Genomic DNA, 22,572 nt, shown 5'->3' with positions numbered 1-22,572 from the left:
CTTTCCAATTCTCAAGTACCCCCACAATACCTGATTATGGGTAGAGCTTAACTGGAAGTTTATGCGTCTTAGTATGGGTTCCCTCTAAACAAGCGTCATCGGGGTTATGCCGAAAGCTGCCTCTACCACAAAAGAAACGATACGATATGATGCGGAAGGAGGTGAATGTCCGGCCCAAGCCCTGTGCAGTTCCCAGGTTGACAGTTGGTCTTCACTGGGAGGCCAAGCTCATGGGGAGAGGTGCTCATACTAAGGTTCGTAAGTGAAAGGTTATGGTTGATGATCCGCGTACTGTGTTACGATTATTCGGGGAAATCCCGACGGATGAAATCAAATGTTGTGGCACAAGTGTGCAACCTCTGCAGAGTGTAAACCTATTCGAATAGCCGCGTCCACGGTTACGGACGGTTGGAAAGGCCATACAGTTTCCGATGTCATATCTTTGAAAATGATGTTGAAAGGTGATGGTGAATTGACTTGTGGTGAATTGAATTGAAATCACCACTTGAATGGTGGGAATGACACTAATGTTCCCCCTTGGGTTAGTTAGCACTTGAATAAGTTTTTCTCAAAACTTTGTGAACCAAAACTAGCTTTATGCAAATAAACTAGAGCTTAGCAAACCCTACTAGAATGTCTAGCACTTTTCTTGAATTAGTTTGCGAGTACTCAACGTACTCACGGCTTTGTCCCTGGCTATTCAAATGGCCAGAGTATGAAGATGAACAAGGAGATGACCAGCAGGACGCCTACGACAACTAAGCGCCTTCCGACGTCAAGCGTTGGCCTGTGGACTAGAGAGTCCTTGTATCTTACGCTTCCGCTATGTTGAACTATGAACTTGTGTTTGTTTGTTGATCAATAGATCAACTATTCGTGTAATATGGATCATGTGATTCCAATTTGTAAGACTTATGGGTTGTAATGAATGATGACTGTGATACTTAACTATTATGCCTCGCAACAACAATATTCCTGGGATTGCGATGTATGACATAATAGGCATTCGGACTTAAAAATCCGGGTGTTGACAGGTGTGTTGGGGACACAAGAGACTTCTTGCTTTGTGGTTGCAGGGTTGCATGAGAGGGATATCTTTGACCTCTTCCTCCCTGAGATCGATAAACCTTGGGTGATCCACTTAAGGGAAACTTGCTGCTGTTCTACAAACCTCTGCTCTTGGAGGCCCAACACTGTCTACAAGAATAGAAGCTCCCGTAGACATCAGCATCCCCTTGGTTTGTTCCAAGCTTGGGGGAGTGCCGCGGTATCACATCATCACTATCTTTTACTTTTTATTATCAAGTAGTGTCATATCATGAGTAGGGAAGTTATCATATAAGATGGGTTGCAGTGTGGAAGTATCTCTCCTTTAGTTGGTTGTCCATGTATCCCTTGGTGTGAGTTATCGTTATGGAATATTAATGAGAAGTCTTATCATTTACATGTTGCACATCTTATTTTAGTTTGCAATCTCTATTATATGATTGATCTTGTTATTAGTATTGGTATCACTTTGGGAGCATCGAGTAAATCTATTTGGTTTTGGCAAACTTAGCATTGGTCAATAGCAACAACACTTTGAGGTTTAAGTAGAAAAGAGAAACATATGTAGTTGTTTCATTGTCTTTCTTTCTTGTTAGCTCTTAGCTTATTATTCTGATGTTAAAATTGTTTGTGCTTACAAGGAAGGTGCATGATTGTTTCTATCACATGTATATTTGTTTGTTTCCCTCAACTCTTATGCTGGCTAATCAACCTTGCTAGCCAAAGACCTGTACCGAGAGGGAATGCTTCTCGTGCATCCAAACCTTAACCCAAAACCTATGCCATCAGTGTCCACCATAACTACCTACTATTTGGTATTTCCTGTCATTCCAAGTAAATACTTCGTGTGCTACCTTTAAACAATTCAAAATTTATTATCCCTTATTTGTGCCAATGTTTTATAGCTCATGAGGAAGTATGTGGTGTTTTATCTTTCAATCTTGTTGGGCAACTTTCACCAATGGACTAGTGGCTTCATCCGCTTATCCAATAATTTTGCAAAAAGAGCTGGCAATGGGGTTCCCAGCCCCAATTAATTAACCTTCATAATTTTGCAAATAGACACTCCTCCATGGTATGTGATTGTTGGAAGGCACCCGAGGATTCGGTTAGCCATGGCTTGAGAAAGCAAAGATTGGGAGGAGTGTCATCTCTAAATAAAACTAAAATAAAAAGACACTCCTTCATGGTATGAGAATGATTGGAAGGCACCCGAGGATTCGGTTAGCCGTGGTTTGTGAAAGCAAAGGTTGGAAGGAGTGTCAACCAAAAATAAAACTTTATGGGAGCCGCTCTTCGAGATTCTGTCTGGCAGGGGGGTTAGAGTACCCACTACCATTCGTTGACAACAACAAACACCTCTCAAAATTTTACTTTTATGCTTTTTATATGATTTCAAAACTGAAAAAGCTCTAGCACATGATTTAATCCCTGCTTCCCTCTGCGAAGGGCCTGTCTTTTACTTTATGTTGAGTCAGTAAACCCATTTCCCTCCATCTCAAGCAAGCATTTGAGTTGTTGTGATCAAATCATTTATATTGTGATCTGCTTAATCATCCCTTTTACTCTTCCTTGTTTAGTACAAGTTTTATCTGAATGAATATAGCTTTGAAAGTGATCAATGATTATGAGGAATTATTATGATTGAGTATGCAAGTTGTACCGTATAAGCTTTAACATAAGAGCGCTGCTCGATAGATAAGTACAATTTGTTAATTGTTCTCTGACTAAGAACGAAGTTTTCCATCACCAATTATGATTTTTTATGCACCTTTATTTGTGATTACCGTCTACTGGTTTCAAGTTGAATTATATGAGGAAGTTGTTCACTAGAATGTCTTGTGTGAATTAATATGATGCTTCTTGTCCGTATTTGGTTTATCGACTCTTCACTCCATAAACATGTGGTCCTGTTTACCGAGTTCAGTTTCGCTTGGGGACAAGCGAAGTCTAAGCTTGGGGGGAGTTGATACGTCCATTTTGCATCACTATTTTATATCATAATTTACTGTTATTCATTGATATATTTCATATTTAGAGGTGATACTTATGTTATTTCATCTATTTTGCATGTTTCATGATTGTTGGAGAATCGCGCAGAGTCGAGTCTGCTGGAAAAAGCACCATCAGAATGCAATATTTCGGAAGATCAACAATTGACGGAAATTACACTGAAAATCCTATTTTTCCAGAAGACGAAGATAGCCAAAAGGAGGAGCCGAGGAGGGCCGCCATGGCCCCCCCATAGGCCGGCGCGGGCCCAGGCCTGGTCGCGCCGCCTTGTGGGGAGGGGGCCCACAACCCCCTCTGGCCTCCTCTCCTTCGCGTACTTCTTCGTCCCAAAAACCTAAGCTCCAGAGGATAGTCGCGAAGAGTCACAGCCGCCTCTGCGGGGCAGAAAACACCAGAGAGAAAAGAGCTCTCCGCCAGGCTGAAATCTGCCGGGGAAATTCCCTCCCGGAGGGGGAAATCGACGCCATCGTCACCGTCATCGAGCTGGACATCATCTCCATCATCATCACCATCATCTCCATCATCATCACCGCCATCTCCACCGCAGCACCTCGTCACCGCTGTAACAATTAGGGTTGGATCTTGATTGTTTGATAGGGGAAACTCTCCCGGTATTGATTTCTACTTGTTAATTGATGCTATTGAGTGAAACCATTGAACCAAGGTTTATGTTCAGATTGTTATTCATCATCATATCACCTCTGATCATGTTCCATATGATGTCTCGTGAGTAGTTCGTTTAGTTCTTGAGGACATGGGTGAAGTCTAAATGTTAGTAGTGAATTATGTTGGGTAATATTCAATGTTATGATATTTAAGTTGTGGTGTTATTCTTCTAGTGGTGTCATGTGAACGTCGACTACATGATACTTCACCTTTATGGGCCTAGGGGAATACATCTTGTACTCGTTTGCTAATTGCGGGGTTGCCGGAGTGACAGAAACCTAAACCCCCGTTGGTATATCGATGCAGGAGGGATAGCAGGATCTCAGAGTTTAAGGCTGTGGTTAGATTTATCTTAATTACTTTCTTTTAGTTGCGGATGCTTGCAAGGGGTATACTCACAAGTATGTATTAGTCCTAGGAAGGGCGGTGCATTAGCATAGGTTCACCCACACAACACTTATAAAACAATGAAGATTAATCAGCTATATGAAGCGAAAGCACTAGACTAAATTCCCGTGTGTCCTCAAGAACGTTTGGTCATTATAAGTAAACAAACCGGCTTGTCCTTTGTGCTAAAAAGGATTGGGCCACTCGCTGCAATTATTTCTCTCGCATTTTACTTACTCGTACTTTATTCATCTGCTACATCAAAACCCCCTGAATACTTGTCTGTGAGCATTTACAGTGAATCCTTCATCGAAACTGCTTGTTAACACCTTCTGCTCCTCGTTGGGTTCGACACTCTTATTTATCGAAAATACTACGATACACCCCCTATACTTGTGGGTCATCACGCACGCACCGAAGTTGGCTTCCGCGGAGAGGAGGAGCGGCGAGCCGAGCCGCGTGCGGAATTGCGAGAGGGCGAGCGCGTTCCCCTCCATTCTGCTGGGGTTTTGAAGGAGCGGTGAAGGGAGAGGGGAGAAAGGAAGGCGACGAGGAAGAAGGAAGGCGACAGTAGAAGTAGAAGAGGATAATATGAGCATGGGCCTGGGCCGGGCTCATCTTCGGTGGATGCCTTAAATAGTTTGCACTAGTTAGGTGACATAGGCATCCCCAATGGGCCTGCCGAAGATGGTACCCGGGGTTTTACTGAAGGCCCACGGCCCGAAGATTATAAAGCCCGGAAGACCAATTAGGAGAGAGTTTGGAAAGATAGAATTGTATTAGGAATATTGACTTGTAACTACTACGGGACGGACTCAGATTGTCTCCCGAACTCTGTAACTTTTGTATAACGAAACCCTCGGCTCCGCCTCCTATATAAGGGGGAGTTGAGGAACGAAGAGAGAATCGATTTGATTGTCAACACAACCCTAGTTTTATAGTAGTCGAGTGCCTTTCCGGCTGAAACCTTCGAGATCTACTTGCCCTCTACTTCCAACTAAACCCTAGTCTACAATCTGTAGGCATTGACAAGTTAATCATTTGTCGATTGGCGCCGACCGTGGGGATGAAGTGGCGACAAGGAGCTGATCTCGATGGCACGTTCAAGATCGTCGACTTCTTCGGTAGCAAGCAACGCGATGGATAGAGGTAAACGGATCGAAACTGATCTAGAGGTAAACGGATCGAAACTGGTCTAGTCGATGGAGGTCCTTTTGGTGAAACTTATTCACCGCTCAATGCAGCCCCGACCATCGGGGCCGCCTGAAACGACGAAGGTCTGGGCCAGGCCCATTAGTGGGCAGGGGATATTTGGGATTTCTGGTTTCATTTTTTTTCCGGCTCCTGGTGTTTTTCTCATGCTTTATGTTTGGTTTTCTTTGGTTTTTTGCGTGGTTTCCTCAGTTTTCTGCTGGTTTTGGTTTGTTTTGAACTTTTGAAACTTTGAATTTTTCAATTTTGAACTTTTTTAGATTTGAATATTCTTCAAATTTGAACAATTTTTAGTGTGACATCCTAGCGCAGGCTCAACACGATTGATAGGATACTCATATAAACAAGTTGCAACTCCTTTTTCGAAAACTCATCTCCAAAAAAAACTGCAAGATTAAGTCTGATTGACCTATATCAGTCTGAGGATGGATGACCGACGAGAGTCCTTCCCGAATATGCACGAGTGAGGACAAAGTGCGCAAGAAAGACATGTGTTGGTCTATGAGGCTAGCCTAGAGGGTCTATAGAGCCGCCAGGGGTAATATGCCCAGACGGGGGGTGGGGTGGCTGGGGTGTTACATTCAAGTTTGGACTTTTTTATTATATTTAAAAAAATGAATAATTTCCAAATCTAAACATTTTTTAATCTAACCTTTTTGAAATGTTTGCCTTTTCAAATTTGAACATTTCCAGTTTTGAATTTTTAAATTTCAAACATTTCTAAATTTGAACATTTTTCAAATTTAATTATGTTCAAAATTTAATAGTTTTTGAATCTGAACAGAAAAACACAAATAACAAAAATTTCTGAACGATACGATCTAAATGGGCTGGCCCGGCTCGTTTTCTCTTCAGCGGCGCCAATCTTCGTGGCCACACAAAACGGCATACAGGAGCCCCCAGTCCTTTTCACCGACCTGGTCGGTGGGAACTGGTACTGAACAGCTCCTTGTTGTATGTGGCCTTGGCCCACTATCGTTATGTCCGTTTGAGTTTGGTTCACATTGCTTTCCGATCGCCTATGGTCATGCTTTTCTCTTATCTCTACTGTTTTTGCGTACAATTCTAAGTTTTTACCAAAAAACAGAACTTTTCCAGAAATTATAAGAAAAGTTTGAGCATTTTTTGAATATAAACATATTTAAAATTTGAACAATTCTCGAATTTTGGAAATTTTGGAAAATTATTTTTTTCAAAATCTAAACATTTTTCAATATAAACACTTCTCAAATTTGAATTTTTATAAAAATATCAACGAATTTGAATATTTTAAAATCTAAACATTTCCATGTGTTAACATTTTTTGAATTTGAACAATTTTTGAATGCGAACATATTTTGAATTTGAATTTTTTGAATGTGAATTTTTTTATTTGAACAATTTGTGAATGTGAATATCTTTCTAATTTGAACAATTTACAAATTCTAATATTTTTAAAATTTAAACATTTTTTCGAAAACTTAAAAAAAATCAAATCTGAAAAAAAAGAAACAAAAAAAAAACAGAAAGTAGAAAAGATAAGGAAGAAAACTAGTAGTACCCGCATCACAACCTCCATCATGTGTATTCCCTCTCCACGCGCCCGTTGCCAGTAATAAAAAGCAGCTACCCCATCAGATCAGTCACACTGTTCTTGTGACATTCACGCTGCTTGCGCTGCATTTCTCCTCTAGGGCGCAGTTGTGCAATACGATCGGCCGCGTTGTCGTGCTTGTCCTTTGCCGCCCATCATATATACTACCTCACTTCCATTTTCAAGAGACGGACCAATAATCGGCCATGGCTGCACCTGCATTCCTCCTCCTCCTCCTCCTCGCTGTCGCCGGAGCAGTTGCTGGTGCCGAATACGACCGACCACCAGCCGTTGTCGTGATGAACTTCACAGAGTTCGGCCCCGTCGATGACATGATCTCCGTGGGCGTGGAGACTCACGACCTCTCCATCGGCGGCTTCACCAACGGGCGCGGCCACTGGCAGTCCTTCCCAGGCCACGACCAGCTGTTCCCGGATTCCACGCCCCTCCCGTTCGGCAACAGCTACGAGGAGCTCATCGGCGGCCTGGCGAACCTGCCGGACCTGCCGCTGGGGCGGGAGGCCATGCAGCAGGCCGCCAGGGTGCTCTCCGCCTACGACCTGGCCACCACCACCGACTTCGAGCCGCTCAAGCGGGCGCTGGCGTCGCTGAAGGTGATGCTATCCGAGGCCGGCCGGCTGCAGCCCATCAGCGAGACTGTCAGCAGCGGCTGGGAGAGCGGAGCCCGCGTCGCCCCCGAGCACCTGCCTTACATCGAGCACTGGGACACCATGTCCTACGAGATCATCCGCGCGAACCGGACGGGCAAGTGGGGCGGGCCCTTCACCGGCATGCTGGAGAAGAGCGCCAACATCCGCAGCATGGACGAGGCGCTCGCCGTGGTCAAGGTGCTGCTCAACCCCAGCTTCGAGCAAGTGCTCATGGCTCACGCCACCATCATCAACCTGGAGTAAACTTGCATCTGGTTTAGACTTTAGATAGAACTGTGCTCCGGACATCTCGACTCCAAGTTTCTTCAGGTTCCTCTTCTTATAGTTATTATCTGGTTGGATCATGTACTTTCGCAAAAAATAAAAAAAGTATGCCCTTTCAGCTTGCTTGCATCAGTACTGTCTCAGCCTGCAACCGCAAGTTTAAAGAAATTGTCACAAACGAAATGCCAACTTTGACATGTACAATTGCAGTCCATATATATACTTCAGCACGGCATCACCTACGTGTGTGCCTGGAACAAGATCTGCACCCGCATTCCGCTGAAGAACATCTGTGCGCCGGGAAAATTACAAAAAACAACCACATATCAGGCAAACGTTTCAGAAAAACACCACTATACGAAAAAGTTTCAAAAAACCACCACTCTACAAGTAACACGTTACAAATAGCACTGATTCCACTCTGATGTTTTAATCGCCAAACTGACATGTGGGTCCCGCTGTGGGTTGATGTGCTATGCACATTTTGCGGAAAAGACCTTGTACATTATAAATTCTAATTTTATGGCCCATATTTTTTCTTACTTTTTCTATCCCTTTTGTTTCTTAATTTTTTCCACCACATCATTCCACACTTGCATCTGGTTTAGATTTTAATTAGATAGAATTGTGCTCCGGACATCTCGAGTCCAAGTTCTTCAGGTTCCTCTTCTTATAGCTATTATCTCTGGTTGGATTATGTATGCGCTTTCAGCTTGCTTGCGTCAGTACTTTCTCAGCCTGCAACCGCAAGTTTAAAGAAATTGTCACGAATGAAATGACAACTTTGACATGTACAATTGCAGTCCATATACTTCAACACGGCACACGGCCTCACCTGCGTGTGCCTGGAGCAAGATCTGCACCCGCATTTTCGCCGCTGATTCGCTGCCGAAGAACGTCTGTGCTCTGATACCCCTGTGAGGATCTAGGGGTACGTACAGAAAACTAGACTCGAGTTCAGACGAATTTACTGACAGAGGGATGATACCCAAAGTCCAACTATACAAGAGGAAGAGAAGCAAAGGCTTTTTTTTCAATAAAATCAATTTTATTACACAAAAGGTTTAAGCAATACACCCGACCTCTGCATAGCCAAGATGCACACAGCCGTCCAACAGTACAAGACACACCAAAATGCTACAAGAGTGCGGAAAGAAAAAAAAACAACTAGTTATCCGAAAAGGCCACAGGAGACAAAATCTTACGATTATGTGGCCACCCATGTTGGATAATAAACTCCTTAGCCGTTTCTTCCAACCATGTATAACCTCCGTAAAGAGGTCGTGGTCCTCCAAGTGTTGGAGCACGACCATGAACGGAGCAAAGCCGTACACCGATAGGTGACCTACATTTTTTTTCGATAAAGATAGGTGACCTACATAAGAGAATAATTTTTATCACCAAAAACATTGTCATTTCTACATAGCCACAATGACCATATTATGGCAATCGGTCCCACTTTGATAAGAACATTAAACCTAGAATCCACCATATTTAGCTAATTACCAAAAGTATTTGCAATGCTTCTTGGAGGATATAAGATAGAATCTATCTGAATGATTGACCATATAGACCTAGCGAACCGACATTGGAAGAAAAGATGTTTTATCGTCTCTTCTTCATGATACAAAAATATTTCGTATAGCCATGCTGGTTACGTTTTACAAGGTTATCTTTCGTAAGTATAACGCCATGACGAAGGTACCATGCAAAAAATCTTAGATTTCAATGGTATCTTCATCTTCCAAATGTTTTTATTATCAAGCACCGGTTGAATGGGTTCAACTAAACCCTTATATATGGATCCTACCGAGAATACACCATACTTTGTAAGTCTCCAACGGAATTCATCAGATCCCCAATAGAATTCATCCTTGTAACAACTGGACTGAGTCTAAGCATTGTAGCAGCTCATTCCAAGAAGCCAACCGGAGTACAATAAGATCCCACTTGAACATGGAGGAGATGTTTCCATCACCTTCTGCAAGGTAGCGCCTTTATGATGTATAATATTATATAAGGCATGATATTATTCTCGAACGGTGGTTGCTTCTAACCATATATCCTCCCAAAACCTTATTTCTAAGAAAGATCCACATGGAAAAAGGTTATTTTTGATAGCCACATAACAGTCCAAAAATATGAATCTCCAGGTTTTCAAATAACCTGAGATTTAAGCCAACATAATTTCTCCGCAACCAGTTTTTCTCCTAGGTTAACAATCTAACGTGAGAAGTAAAGCCTATCTACGCTTTTCGAAAGCAAATTCTCTAAGTAGCTTGTTTCCTTCTTGATTCTTCTCCTACCTGCTTCTGGCTCATCCTGGGATCTGCAAACATGGGTACTCATAGCTATGGATGACGAGGTCCAGCAGAATGTACAGGAGGTCCAGCCGCATGCTAATGTTGTAGCTATACACACAGAAAATTGGACTCTAATTCGCACGAATTCGCTGATAGAAGGATGATACCCAGGTCTCGCTGTACAAGGGGAAGAGGAGCAAATCCTATCTACGCTGTTCTAAAGCAACTTGTTCCTTCTTTTTTTCATAGAGAGATAGCATGTTCCTTCTTGATTCTTCTCCTGCCTGCTCCTGGCCTATAATATGCCGGCGAGTCCAGCTAGAAGTTACAGCAGAGGAAGTGGCAGCTTTGACCGACAGTTGAAGATAAACGGTGAAATCGGAATCTTGGCCGTCGGCTGCTTGGCAGTGACCAGTTCCACTTCCATCTCTACTGTCCATTCGCTGAATGTGTTGCTTCGACAGAGGTACTCTTGCCGCTCTTCTCTTCAGACAGTAGGACTTCGCTCGCGGTAGGAATTGTTCGATTCTGAAACACTGCAAGCTCATTGCAGTTCATATCCATCAAATTCGAGACGATTTTGGTGTCATTAGCGTGCTGCGAAAACTCACCGTCAAGATTGTCCATTGACATCTTTATCTGTGCACTATTATAAATTAAGTTCATATCCATAAAATTCGAGACAATTTTGGTGTCATTAGCATGCTGCCAAAACTCACCATCAAGATCGCAGGTATGTCCATTGACATCTTAATCTGTGCACTACTATAAATTTTCTGAATCTAAACAAAATAGCAATACAAACTCCACCGTCACTTTCTTTTCCGACAGCCATATCCACTGTCACATTTTCTACACTGACAGCTCAATACCCCATTTTCGGCAGAATTATTTCATTACTCTACAGGTTATGAAGCAATGAAATGGTTTCCACAAGAAGTAACCTTTGCTTCATTAAGAAAAGAACTCACTTTACTGATAGATAGTACCACTCCCCTTAGACTGTCTTACAATCTTGGCATTCTAATGCATATATCAATCTCTGTCAAAAGTAATTTGACATTTGACAGGGGCCGTTATAAACAAACTGCTATATAACTTTGCCAAGCAATAATCAATGCAAAGGCTAGTAAAGTGGTACAACAATGTTCCCCTACATAGATTATTTCTAGATTACAAGTTACAAGAGAGAGAGTGCTGGTCAGCTTATGCACATCACGGCTGACAACGCAGAACGGAGGAGACGCCAGGTGAACAGCAATGGCATATTACCAATACTTCGTCAAATGGAAGCTTATCTTAAGCCACGTTGGGGAATGTAGGCCGAGAAAACTGCAGAGAACAGGTCCAAGACAACAAAGTCAGCACTAGCAATAATACAGAAATATCTGTTAGTAAAGGTAATGATGAACAGGACATTACCATCAGATATGTTGAAGGATGACTTCCGAGCAAAAATTTCTCTAGGGTCTAATGTTATATTGGATAATAAGATCTTATCCAGGTTTTCTTTTCTGCAAATCAAAAATGAAGATTATGTTTATTAGCAGACTTAATATGCCAAAAAGCTGCACCATGGACCAAAAAGTTCATATTTCAAAAGAGAGGAATGAAAAGTAATATGCCATTTATTAACTGAGCACGGCGGAAAATACTTATCAGTATTAAAAACAGAGAATCCTGCTGTCAATTATGTAAACAAAAATTCCATAGTCAATTCAGGGTGACCTCAAAATAAAGCAAGTGCAGTTCATGTAAACCTCACAAAAGTAATAAGCAGGAGGCATACACCATATCTTACGAGCAGTGAGGTCTGACACCAGGCATCACCTGCCACGGTTTTTTAAGTAGTTATTTCAAATGGACTTGGTAAGTTAGACACGTACCGAGCCCAAGTAGGAACAAATTTCATTCTGCGCCTTGATTCTTGTTCATCTTCAAAGTCATCATCTTCCTCATCGTCAGAATCTTTGAACGGTGACATATCATACGACTGGCAAACGATTCAAAAACATAAACGTAGGAAACTCGCAATTAGAGTGGTTCTTGATACTATAGTGAAATCAATAAAAAACACTACTAACTGAGACCATGGTCAAACAAAAAAATCAAAACAGTTCAGGTTGACAACCTTCTTTTGCTTTGCCCCAACTGCAACAAAGCTACAGAAGTATTCTAGCAATCTGAACACTTTCTAATAATTACAGTCTCAAATGGACAGAAAAATGTTTAGGGTATGGTACATATCTCTGAAGTTTCTCTTAGCATGTTAACAACAAACTGATGAACATGAATTATGGAGTAGAAGTCACTACCAAGTGATTATTTGGAAGAAAACAAACTGCCACGAGTAGATATAACATAAATCAGCATGTTCAACCTTAATACTGCTTAAATTTGCAATTAGGCAACATATCAGTTGTGGAACAGTATCAAAGATGGATGAGCAGGACAATGCATGCAGATTTACAGACAACGAACTTCTGCATGAAGTTTAATAAAGAGCATACCTCCTCAAAACTGTTCGGCATAGTTTCCTTAGCATCAGATCCAAAACTTGCAGGTCTCTCATCTACTGCAACACCTTTCTCGTCCTTACTTTTATTGTCCTTGTATGGAAGGGCAGGTTCCGTAGTCTCTTCAAGTTTAGCTTGGTTTTTGCCTACATCAACCAAATTTTTTTTCGTCTCCATAGCATCCTGTCATGATTGAAATATTCAAAATCAAATACCCCCTCTGTCCAATCATATATCACATATTACTCATGGGAAGAAATTTTGACTATCAATTCCAAAGCAATTTATTAACTGAGTCAAAATATTACATTTTGGAAGTCCCTTTCATATCTAATATTATCATTTGCATACGATCAACCAGAGAGTTTTACCACTCAAATTTAAAAATAACAAATATTTCTAAGCAGAATATTGTTTCAAGAAAAAGGAAAAAAAGGAAGCTTATACTCACAGAAGCTTTTTGACGAGTATCTTTCTCATCCTTTGTGCCTCGCCGTCTATCCATAGGCTGCTTCTGTTGCTTTCGAGCTTCGTCAATGCATTTTCTTTTTTTCATTGTTTCCCTCTTTTCCCCTTCTTCCCTCTGCCTCTTCTTAGTGGCCGCATCAACTTCTCGCTTCTTCTTTTGTTCCTCTTCATCTCGTTTCTTCTTTTCCTCTTCAAGTTTTTGTTTTTGTTCCTTCTCACGCTTCAGTCTTTCCCGCTCTACTTTTGCAGCCGCTTTGCGAATTTCTTGCTCCTTTTGTTTCTTCTCTTCAAGACGTTTTGCAGCTTCAGCTGCCTTAAGGGCCTTCACCTTAACGTCTTTTTTAACTGCAAGAATGGAGTCCCAGTTGTCAAGGCCATTTATGAGCACCACTGAACATTTTCTAATCAAGCTTAAAAATCACTATGGAATTAACATATAGTTTGAAATAAATAATGCAACTAAAAAGAACACTTACCGCACGCTGTTGTAGGTTGCGACTTCTGTTTTACGAGAGGTATAAAAGATGTCATATTGGCAACAATATTGCTAGGCTTAAGTTGTCTGTCAACATTTGCTTCACTCCTGTGTCTCAGATTTCTGCTATTGCGTTTTTCTGCCGTGCCTAATCTGCCATGAAGAGATCGGGTTACTTTCCCTTCTCTCTTAACTGAAGTAGGATGACTGTCTTTTGGCTTCATGTTGCCATGATCCTTTCTCATGTTGGAATGATTCTTGAGCTCACTGCTGAAAGATTCTCCACTCAAGTCTATGTTACCTGTATCCATGCATCTTGCTGAAAGAGACGGAGAATTTCCATTGTTTTGACATAATCCAGTGATATCCTGAAGTGCTTTTCTGCCAGATTGCTGCTGGAATGAGCAATTCACATCTACAGATCCAGGTAACATATCTTGGTGCTCATCCTCTTCCGTGATGATGTTGTCTTCATCAATTCGGAAGCATTCAAGTTCAGGAATAGAACCCATATGTTCTGAACCAGATCCAGATCTTGATGGAAATTTCCGGAGGCTATATTTTTCAACTGATGGAGTCAACGGAGTTTCATTGATCTCTTGTCTGCTGTTAGCATCTGAGGAACATGAGGCTACAGCATCGGAAATAAAAAAGGTATCAAGTTCTAATCCACATCCGAAAGAGTCCATGATGCTGCGACTGTCACTACCACTGTATTGTTGCAGTTCATCAGAGAAGGAATAGTTTCTAGGTTTCCCAGACAAAGTTTCCCAGACACCACTTGCTGCATTAGAATCGTAAAGATCCTCAAATGGCCTTTTTCCGGTAGGTGGGCTGTCAAATTCAACAGGAACGTCAAACCTCTCAAATTCTGGCATTGAACCATCACATTCGAACGATTCATCATCCAATTGCCTTGAAATAGCAGTACCAGACAACAAATGTCCTTTTGGATCATAACTTTTATATTTCCTACAAAGTTTAACATTGGAGCCATAACATAATTTCTCATGAAACAATGCATTCGGAGCAGATGCTTGTTCACCATGTTGATCTAAAGTATAACTTGAAAGTACAGGAAACAATTCCGCTCCAGAACAATTTTCTGGATTTGATATTGCAATTGGAGATGACAGGTTATCCACCTGAAGAACCATTTCCTGGTCTGCCACACTTTCATTGGTGACATTCAGGTCTTGACCGTGTAAGCAAGTATCTTCCTGCCAACAAAAGGAAAAATTAAGTACACTATGAGTCACTAGAAGTCTAGAACCCATAGAATAGCAGGTACAATATATTGAAGAGTGGGCATTTCCAAATATAATTTGCTAATGAAGTCATATCCAATACTAACTGGTGTAATAGAACAGACGGGCTATCAAGCCAAACTACATGGATGCTGCCAACTACATGAATACGCAATTTATTTGTTCATTGGTATGAAATCATGATGAAATTTGCATGAGTATTCCTCCCGGTTATTGCTTAGAGAGACAAAAAAAAATATGGACAGGCTACATGACTGGATTCAAGAATGTCAGACCAAAGTATCCAAAGAGGAGGTTCCACCTATCCTGCAGCCAAATTGAGCATTACCACTAGTTTACAACTTCACCACATACTATTTCACAAGAAAAAATATAACAGGATCGCCAGGAATAAATATTTATATGATTCAGGGAGGAAAGGGAACTGGTGGTACAATCGCTCAACACATACCTGTTCTGTGTAGTTTTCCTCATTGTGAGATAGGATGCCAGCGGAGCAAGGCAAAGAAGCAGTTCTGGTCAGAAATTCAACTTCTGAATTATCTTGTGTCTGCTCTCGAGAACTGTCGAAGAGCATTCCCTCCATTGTACTCCTGCTAGTGCTTGCACTAGGTGAGTTATCAAGGACAGCATTCAATAGGCTAGTCGTATTGCATCTTCCACGGGAAGAATTGCAATTTCCATAAACATCACTCGTAACTGAATTCTTGCAGTTGCTTGCAGCATTCTCCACCTCTGAATCCAGAGACATGCTCTTGCAGGATCCTGAACTCCTTAAGAAGTAACGACCTGACAGTTGGGATTTCTCTGAGAAATTTCTCGTGGTTAACATATCACCAGAAATGCCAACTTGGTGGTCTAGAGCCAATGAATTTGCGCAAGGAGTCCTGGAAAGCTCAAAGTCTGATCGGGATCTTATTCTTCTCCTTTTAGATGACAAACCGCCATTTACTTGAACTCCATCATGAACTGACCTCTTCTGGTCATAAGAAGCACTGCTTTTGTCTGACTTGGCCAGATTAATTTTCTCATGTGATGCTACAGTATGTGAGAAGTATTGAATATAGGGTTGTGAAGATTTCCTTTTATCGCTGTCTGCTGTACAAGAAAATGTATTTTCTTTAACAGCATTCTCAAGAAGAGGGGTGTCATCTGTTCGTGCAAGATAATAAGCAATGTAAGGACATGAACGAATAAATTTTGCTACTCCCTCTGATTCATATTACTTGACACTAGTATGGATGTATCTAGAACTAAAATATGTCTAGATACATCTATATTAGATGCAACTAATATGAATCGGAGGGAGTACAAAAGACAACTTTCAAATATATTCTACAAATAGCAAGCGTACCATCTTGACGCAGATATTCAGCCGAAGTCATACTGTTCCGTTCAGTTGTATGCATTTCGCTGGTTCTTCTAGCTGAAATACAGCTCATAACTTCTGGTACTGCAGATTCATCCTTCGTGTTGCTGACGGAAATGTCACATGCTTTCGTCAAAGCTGAGAATTTTTCCTGATCGGCGCCCAACTTTCCAGAATTGCAGTTAACTGCATAATGTGCTGGCTTTAACTCGAGTATTTCATTTTGTGAGGCCGGAGATGCATGGCCCAAGGGAGTACCCACTTCTGCTTCATTTAATTCTGAAGATGTTCTAGCCAAGAAATGTTGCTCCTGAGATACCTCATTTTCTTCAGATACAGAAGCATTCACAACAGGACTACGATTGGAATGTGTGCCATTGCTTTGTGTTTTATAAGGAGAGAGGCTTGTGTTATAAACATCAATCAAAGTAACAGTCTGAGGTTGAAGCTTCTCTGGACATGCAGCGGACCTGAATTGGGAGCATTGTCTATCCTCATCATTTATAGGTGAATGCGAGAGATCCTCACAGCCATCCTCCTCTAACAAGTCGTCCAGTGATATTCGTGACGGTGCAGGAGCCTCAGAACTATTATCAGCTAGTTGGGTAGGTGGCTCCAAAGATTCACTGGATGGAAGATCAGCGCAGTGTTGTTCAGAAGACTCGGGACTCTGAGTGGTGATCCGATCTGAAAAATCATCCAGTTCTATTGTTCTTCCAGTATCTTCTACAGTATGCAGTGTATCCCTTTCAACCAATAATACGCTTGTAGGATTAGGTACTTTAGAAGAACTGGACGGAGATTCGTCCTCCTTTACCGGATGTGTGCCAAGGCTGGAACGTTCCAAAACACCTTCCTGCAGCTGCTTCACTGGTGCACTGTCAGGGTTCAAATATCCTGATTCCATACCATCAAGCAATAATCTGCCCATGAAACGAGAAACTTGTGAACAGCTGGCAGAAGGTGGGTCTTCATTTAAAGAATGTGCCTTAGCACGATCAGAGTTGGCACTTCCGAGAGCACATTCTGGTTGCTGCATCGTTTGTTCACTTGCAGGATTCATGCAGACTGATTCAAAACCATCGAACTGAAGTTTTTTCGGCTCAACCGACAGATAAGTTTCCGGGAGTGTGTGGCAAACCCTGCCTGCAACTTGCACTTCACTTACCGAATGTGCCTCAGCAAGATCAAAACTGGCACTTTCCAGAGCACATTTTGGTTGCTGCATCATTTGTTCACTTGCAGGATTCATGCAGACTGATTCAACAACATCGAATTGCAGTTTTTTCTGCTCAGCCGACAAATAAGTCTCAGGGAGTGCATGGCCAGCACTGCATGTAACTTGCACTTCATTTAAAGAGTGTGCCTCATCAAGATCAATATTGGCACTTTCCGGAGCACAATCATAAGGTTGCTGCATGGTTTGTTCGCTTGCAGGATTCATGCAGACTGATTCAACACCATCAAACTGAAGTTTTTTCGGCTCAACCGACAAATGAGTTGCAGGGAGTGCCTGGCACACGCTGCCTCCTGTAACTTGCACCTCAAGCAAATTTCCAACAGGGCAATTTTTAGGGACCTTGACATTATTGCCAGAACTGGCAACCCGGTTTTGAGAAAAACCTAACTGGACTCCTTGATTTCCAGGATCACCATGTTTGCTGCGCTTGAAGGATTCAGTTGATATACCCTCACTGGCACGAAAACCATTCTCCAGACCAAGCAAAGAGGTCCTTGTTCCAGCATTGTTTGCGCCATCACCAGATGGTTTGGAGGATAACGACGCAGCTGTTCTTTTCGAGCCTGCAGTCGCATGTTCAGACCTCGGTATAACATCACTGCTTCCACTCTTTGCCCCTTGACCCTTCTCACGTGAGCGGTCTTCAATATGCCGCTGCCTTGACCTGGAGCGCTTCACCACGGAGAATATGTTGACTTCAGAAGTAGCCTCGGCAAGCTCCCGGTCATCAGCTGAAACCTGCTTCTGCTGCGGCGCTTCGTGCTGGTTGGCATCCAGAGTGTCGCAGATAGTCTCCAGACCGACGTACTCGTTCGGAACCCCGGCGCTCGTGAAAGAAGTGCTAGGAGCAGCTCTTGGCAGGAAGACGGTCCTGCTGGTTGCTGGTGTAGTGATCTGGCTTCCCGCGAAAAGGAACTCCGGAATGATTGGCTTGCCGTTTAGCTCTACACGAAAAGAAAACAAGCAGTTCAGTATGTGAATACAAGGTGACAAAGCGGTGTGCAAGACAGTAAAATCGGACGGCATGGGTGGGCAGATGGGTAAAGTAATGGAGAAATGGAGTGCAGTTTCTGACGAATTTCTGAAGCGCTAGCCAACCAGTGTGTAACTCGTGAATTTATACAGCATGTAGGTGTGCCCCCCTCGTGTTCTGAGCCAACAGGGCCGAATTGGCACCTGCAGGTGTGTCCCCTTGGAGTTCTAAGCCAACGGCACCGAATTGGCACACTTCCACCACTCGAAATTCTCCGATGCAACATATGAGAAGGACGCATAAACGTCTAATCCTGCCCGAAATGTTGACGGGGATGCTAAGCAACGCTGAACCGAAACCATTTGTTTGCTAATACGGGCAAATCTAAGGTTGAGAACTACTCGATCCCCAAACCGAAACCCTCAAGAACCGAGCCACCGAGGCGCTAACCCAGATGGGGAGGGGAGGGGGCGGAAGGCACCTTGCGGAGCGGCGGCGCAGGAGGGGATGAGCCAGGGCGGGGGGCGGTGGCCGTGGAGGTGGAAGGCGCGGGCGAGGGAGTGGGCGTAGGATTCGCCCTGGTGGCGGATCTGCGCGGCGACGGCGTCCCGGCTCTCGAAGACCTGCATGAAGAGGTTCTCCATGGCCGGCAGCCGGAGTGGTGGTCGCGGGGGTGGCCGGAGAGGGCGGGGGGGCTAGGGTTTGGGCATGGAGGTGGGTCGGGCTTGGGGGAGATGGCGGAGAGCACCAAAATTTTGAACTGGGGAAGGGGGAAGACAGAGATCTGGGCGAACGGTGTTGGGATGCACGGTGAGGTCACCGCCGTGTTGCTGCTGGATGCGCGATCGACGGCCAGGATCGATTTCCTCGTTGTGGGTTCACCGTGCTTCTCACTGAGCGGCGGGCTCACCTGTCCGTGAGAGCACCCGACTTTCCCTTTCACGATTTTTTTTTTTATAGAAACAGCGCTTTATTGATCAAATAACATCAATACAAATTGTTTGCCGGATGCAATCCGGAACAGAAAGGAAAACTTCACTAAGAGATGAATTGAAACAAGATTTGGCTAACACATGCGCTGCTTCATTCAGTTCCCTTCTCACATGAATGAAAGAAACTGAGATGAAATCCTTCACCAGGTGCTTGATGTCATCCACAAGGATCCCTACAGAAGAACGATCCCGAGTCGTAGAGTCCAATCGTTGCACTAGAGAAAGGCAGTCCGACGCGAAAATGGCTTTGTCCAGACCTCTATCCCGAGCCAGCAAAACAGCACGGCGAAGAGCAATGGCTTCACCATATTCCGGGGAGGGGAGGTTGTTGATATACTGGCGGCAAGCAGCAATGCACGTCCCCAGATGATCACGAATGACGACACCAGCGACCATACCTGCTGAATCCTTGAAGATCGGAGTAATACATTGTACTCACCGTGACTAGTAGTGTCTAACCTAAATCGGCATGGATACTCTCGTTAATAACCAAATGTCAAAATACTGGTGGGCTGGTTTCCTAGACAAAAGAGGAATGCATTGGCCGTCTTGAGAGAACATGTCAATCCGAAAAAACAAGGGAGGGCTTGGATTCCGGGATCTTGGGATTTTTAATGATGCAATGCTTGCCAAACAAGCATGGAGACTGTTGGAAATACCTGGAAGTGTTTGTGCTCGGGTTTTACTTGCAAGGTACAGTAAAGACCGAGATGTTTTATCTGCCTCTTGTCCTAACTAAAGGAGCCTCACCTACCTGCAAAGCTATTTGTAGAGGGAGGGAGGTTTTACGAAAACGTCTAATTCGTATAATTGGAGATAGTCGAACGACGGAGATTTTGCATGATCAATGGATTGATGGAATTGCGTCAATGAAACCCTTGGGTAGAGCTGGTGATGATCTGGTGCAACTTGTATCAGATTTGATACATGACGACTCTAATCAATGGGAGGGGGAGTTGGTGATGATCTGGTGCAACTTGTACTTCACCGTGACTAGTGTGGGTAACATAAATCGGCCATCTCTAACGGAGCTCGTAAATAAGCCAAAATCAAAAAAATAACTGCAATTTTAATGGAGATCAGATATCGTAAAGTAGGCGAAACTGGAAAAAAAAATCGGGCCGAGACCCCCAAACTGTCCCCCAAAAATTAGGGGTGCACTGGACAAAAAAAGGTTCCCAGTCGCGTCCCCCAAAACCATTTTTTGTCTGGCGCAGCCCGATACGGTGTCCGGCGCCCCGAGCCCGTCCAAGCTACACAGGGGACGCTCCGGGGACACCAGACACACCGAAAAGCGAGACGGGGCGTGGCGGGACCGATGCGTCAGCGGCACATTGAAGTTTAACCTAACCGACGCCTACCTCGCGACGCACGCGGCAAGATGTACCTCCACATCGGTTGGGAGAAGTTCGCGCGCTACCACTGCCTCGAAGCTAGCTTCATGCTCATGTTCTCCTACTTTGGCGAGAGGGACATGAGCGTCAAGGTGTTCGACGAGACGCGTTGCCGCTGGCACTACCACGACGACAGCGCCGAGGAGGACGACGACTGATGAGTGTTGTTTCTTCACAGCGAAAATATGAACGGAGGTTTCTGGTTGTTCTTCCCCGAAAGAACCAACAGGGGCACCGTCAACAGCTGGAATTTTCCGTTTGGGTGACTGGGTGTGGCCTCAAGTTTTCTTTCTTGGCAGCGAACACACGAAACTTTCGATGCCCGGCCTAGTTAGGTTTAGTTATTTTGCAATATTTTATATTTGTGTCAACCATGGTTCAAACTATGTATTAGTTTGTGGAAAACCATGTTCCAAACTATGTCTTCTTGTAAACCACGTTCCCAATTATGTATTAGTTTGAGGAATGTTTCTTCTCTTTATTGAAATAAAAATGCAAAAAAAGAGTATTTTAATGTTTGGGGCGGCGTTTGGGGGACGCGGCTGGGGAGCGACGTCCCTCAAACGCTGCACGAACGAAACACGTCCCCCAAACGCTCGATCTGGCGCGGTTTGGAGACGCGACTGGAGGTATTCTAACTGTAACTGTTGAAATATATGTTTGGTAAGAAGCACCAGCTTAGGATATTTTTATTTTCTGAACTTATTTCAAACACTACAACCTAAATATATGTAATATAAACTTACTAAGTATGCAAAAAATCCTAGGCCAAGGCCCTAGGTGCTGAGGGCCCGGGGCGAGCGCCCCTATGCCCTCCCTATGGGTTGGCCCTGCCCCCAACCTCTCGCGAGTTCCCGTTGAATCACGCAACGCCGCCATGGCCGCCTGATGTCTACGGGTGCTTCTATTCTTGTAGACAGTGTTGGGCCTCCAAGAGCAGAGGTTTGTAGAACAGCAGCAAGTTTCCCTTAAGTGGATCACCCAAGGTTTATCGAACTCAGGGAGGAAGAGGTCAAAGATATCCCTCTCAAGCAACCCTGCAATCACAAAGCAAGAAGTCTCTTGTGTCCCCAACACACCAAATACACTTGTCAGATGTATAGGTGCACTAGTTCGGCGAAGAGATAGTGAAATACAAGTGGTATGAATGAATATGAGTGGTAATAGCAATCTGAATAAAATATGGCAGCGAGTAAACATGCAACAAAACAGTAAACAAACGGAGATTCGATGCTTGGAAGCAAGGCCCAGGGATCCTTCTTTCACTAGTGGACACTCTCAATAATGATCACATAATAGAACCACTCTACACCCTCTTGTTGGATGATGAACACCACTAACTGTGTAGGATTACACGAACCCTCAATACCGGAGTTAACAAGCTCCACAATATTCGATATTCATGTTTAAATAACCTTAGAGTGCAAGATAGATCAACACAATTACACCGAGAACTAACATAGCATGCACACTGTCACCATCACACTATGAGGCCTTGTTTACTTGTCTGGTATTTTTGGGTTTGGGAGGGTAAAATACCGGCCCACGACCGAATCCCGAAAGTTACCTGATGGGCCGTTTACTTCTCTGGTTTTTTTGTGTAACATCCCGGCCCATCCCAGATCTTCCCGACCCGGTAAGCTACACACTCCGGTATTCTCATCCACCAGGTCGACCCCGTGTATACGGTCGTGAAAAGGGGAACGAGCGACGGCGGCGACGGCAGCGAGGAAAGGCGACG

At 43.5% G+C, this 22,572-nt stretch overlaps 2 protein-coding genes across 4 annotated transcripts; one reads left to right on the top strand and one right to left on the bottom strand.

Moving 5' to 3' along the window:
- Positions 1–7,010: 7,010 nt before the first annotated feature.
- LOC127298239 (60 kDa jasmonate-induced protein) lies at positions 7,011–7,954 on the top strand. Its single transcript, XM_051328151.2, has one exon. The coding sequence runs from the start codon at positions 7,105–7,107 to the stop codon at positions 7,810–7,812; it is 708 nt and encodes a 235-aa protein (XP_051184111.1). The 5' UTR covers positions 7,011–7,104; the 3' UTR covers positions 7,813–7,954.
- Positions 7,955–11,090: 3,136 nt separating this feature from the next.
- Positions 11,091–19,172, bottom strand: LOC127301982 (uncharacterized). Of its 3 annotated transcripts, none has more exons than XM_051332304.2 (9): positions 18,927–19,172; positions 16,218–18,416; positions 15,315–16,015; positions 13,597–14,815; positions 13,104–13,465; positions 12,647–12,835; positions 12,023–12,129; positions 11,559–11,650; positions 11,091–11,468 (listed from the first exon to the last, which is right to left on the bottom strand). In XM_051332304.2, the coding sequence occupies exons 1-9, from the start codon at positions 19,087–19,089 to the stop codon at positions 11,431–11,433; spliced, it is 5,070 nt and encodes a 1,689-aa protein (XP_051188264.1). In that variant the 5' UTR covers positions 19,090–19,172; the 3' UTR covers positions 11,091–11,430. The 3 variants fall into 3 exon arrangements, with proteins under 3 accessions (XP_051188264.1, XP_051188265.1, XP_051188266.1); XM_051332305.2 differs by having other exon boundaries at positions 15,315–15,961; XM_051332306.2 differs by having other exon boundaries at positions 15,315–15,958.
- Between the last annotated feature and the right edge of the window lie 3,400 nt (positions 19,173–22,572).

This window comes from Lolium perenne, chromosome 5, assembly GCF_019359855.2.
Source record: "Lolium perenne isolate Kyuss_39 chromosome 5, Kyuss_2.0, whole genome shotgun sequence".
Classification (NCBI taxonomy): domain Eukaryota; kingdom Viridiplantae; phylum Streptophyta; class Magnoliopsida; order Poales; family Poaceae; genus Lolium; species Lolium perenne.
The sequence above is the reverse complement of the archived record's forward strand: the minus strand, read 5'-3'. Positions and strand labels throughout refer to the sequence as shown.

What these genes read in the sequence shown, in the direction of transcription:
- LOC127298239 (XM_051328151.2), top strand. Translation starts at nt 7,105, where the DNA reads ATGGCTGCACCTGCATTCCTCCTCCTCCTCCTCCTCGCTGTCGCCGGA.
- LOC127301982 (XM_051332304.2), bottom strand. Translation starts at nt 19,089, where the DNA reads ATGGAGAACCTCTTCATGCAGGTCTTCGAGAGCCGGGACGCCGTCGCC. An exon ending in CTGCGCCGCCGCTCCGCAAG is followed by an intron (nt 18,417 to 18,926) that starts GTGCCTTCCGCC and finishes CTTTTCGTGTAG; the next exon opens with AGCTAAACGGCAAGCCAATC. An exon ending in AGGAAAACTACACAGAACAG is followed by an intron (nt 14,816 to 15,314) that starts GTATGTGTTGAG and finishes TTTTGTTGGCAG; the next exon opens with GAAGATACTTGCTTACACGG.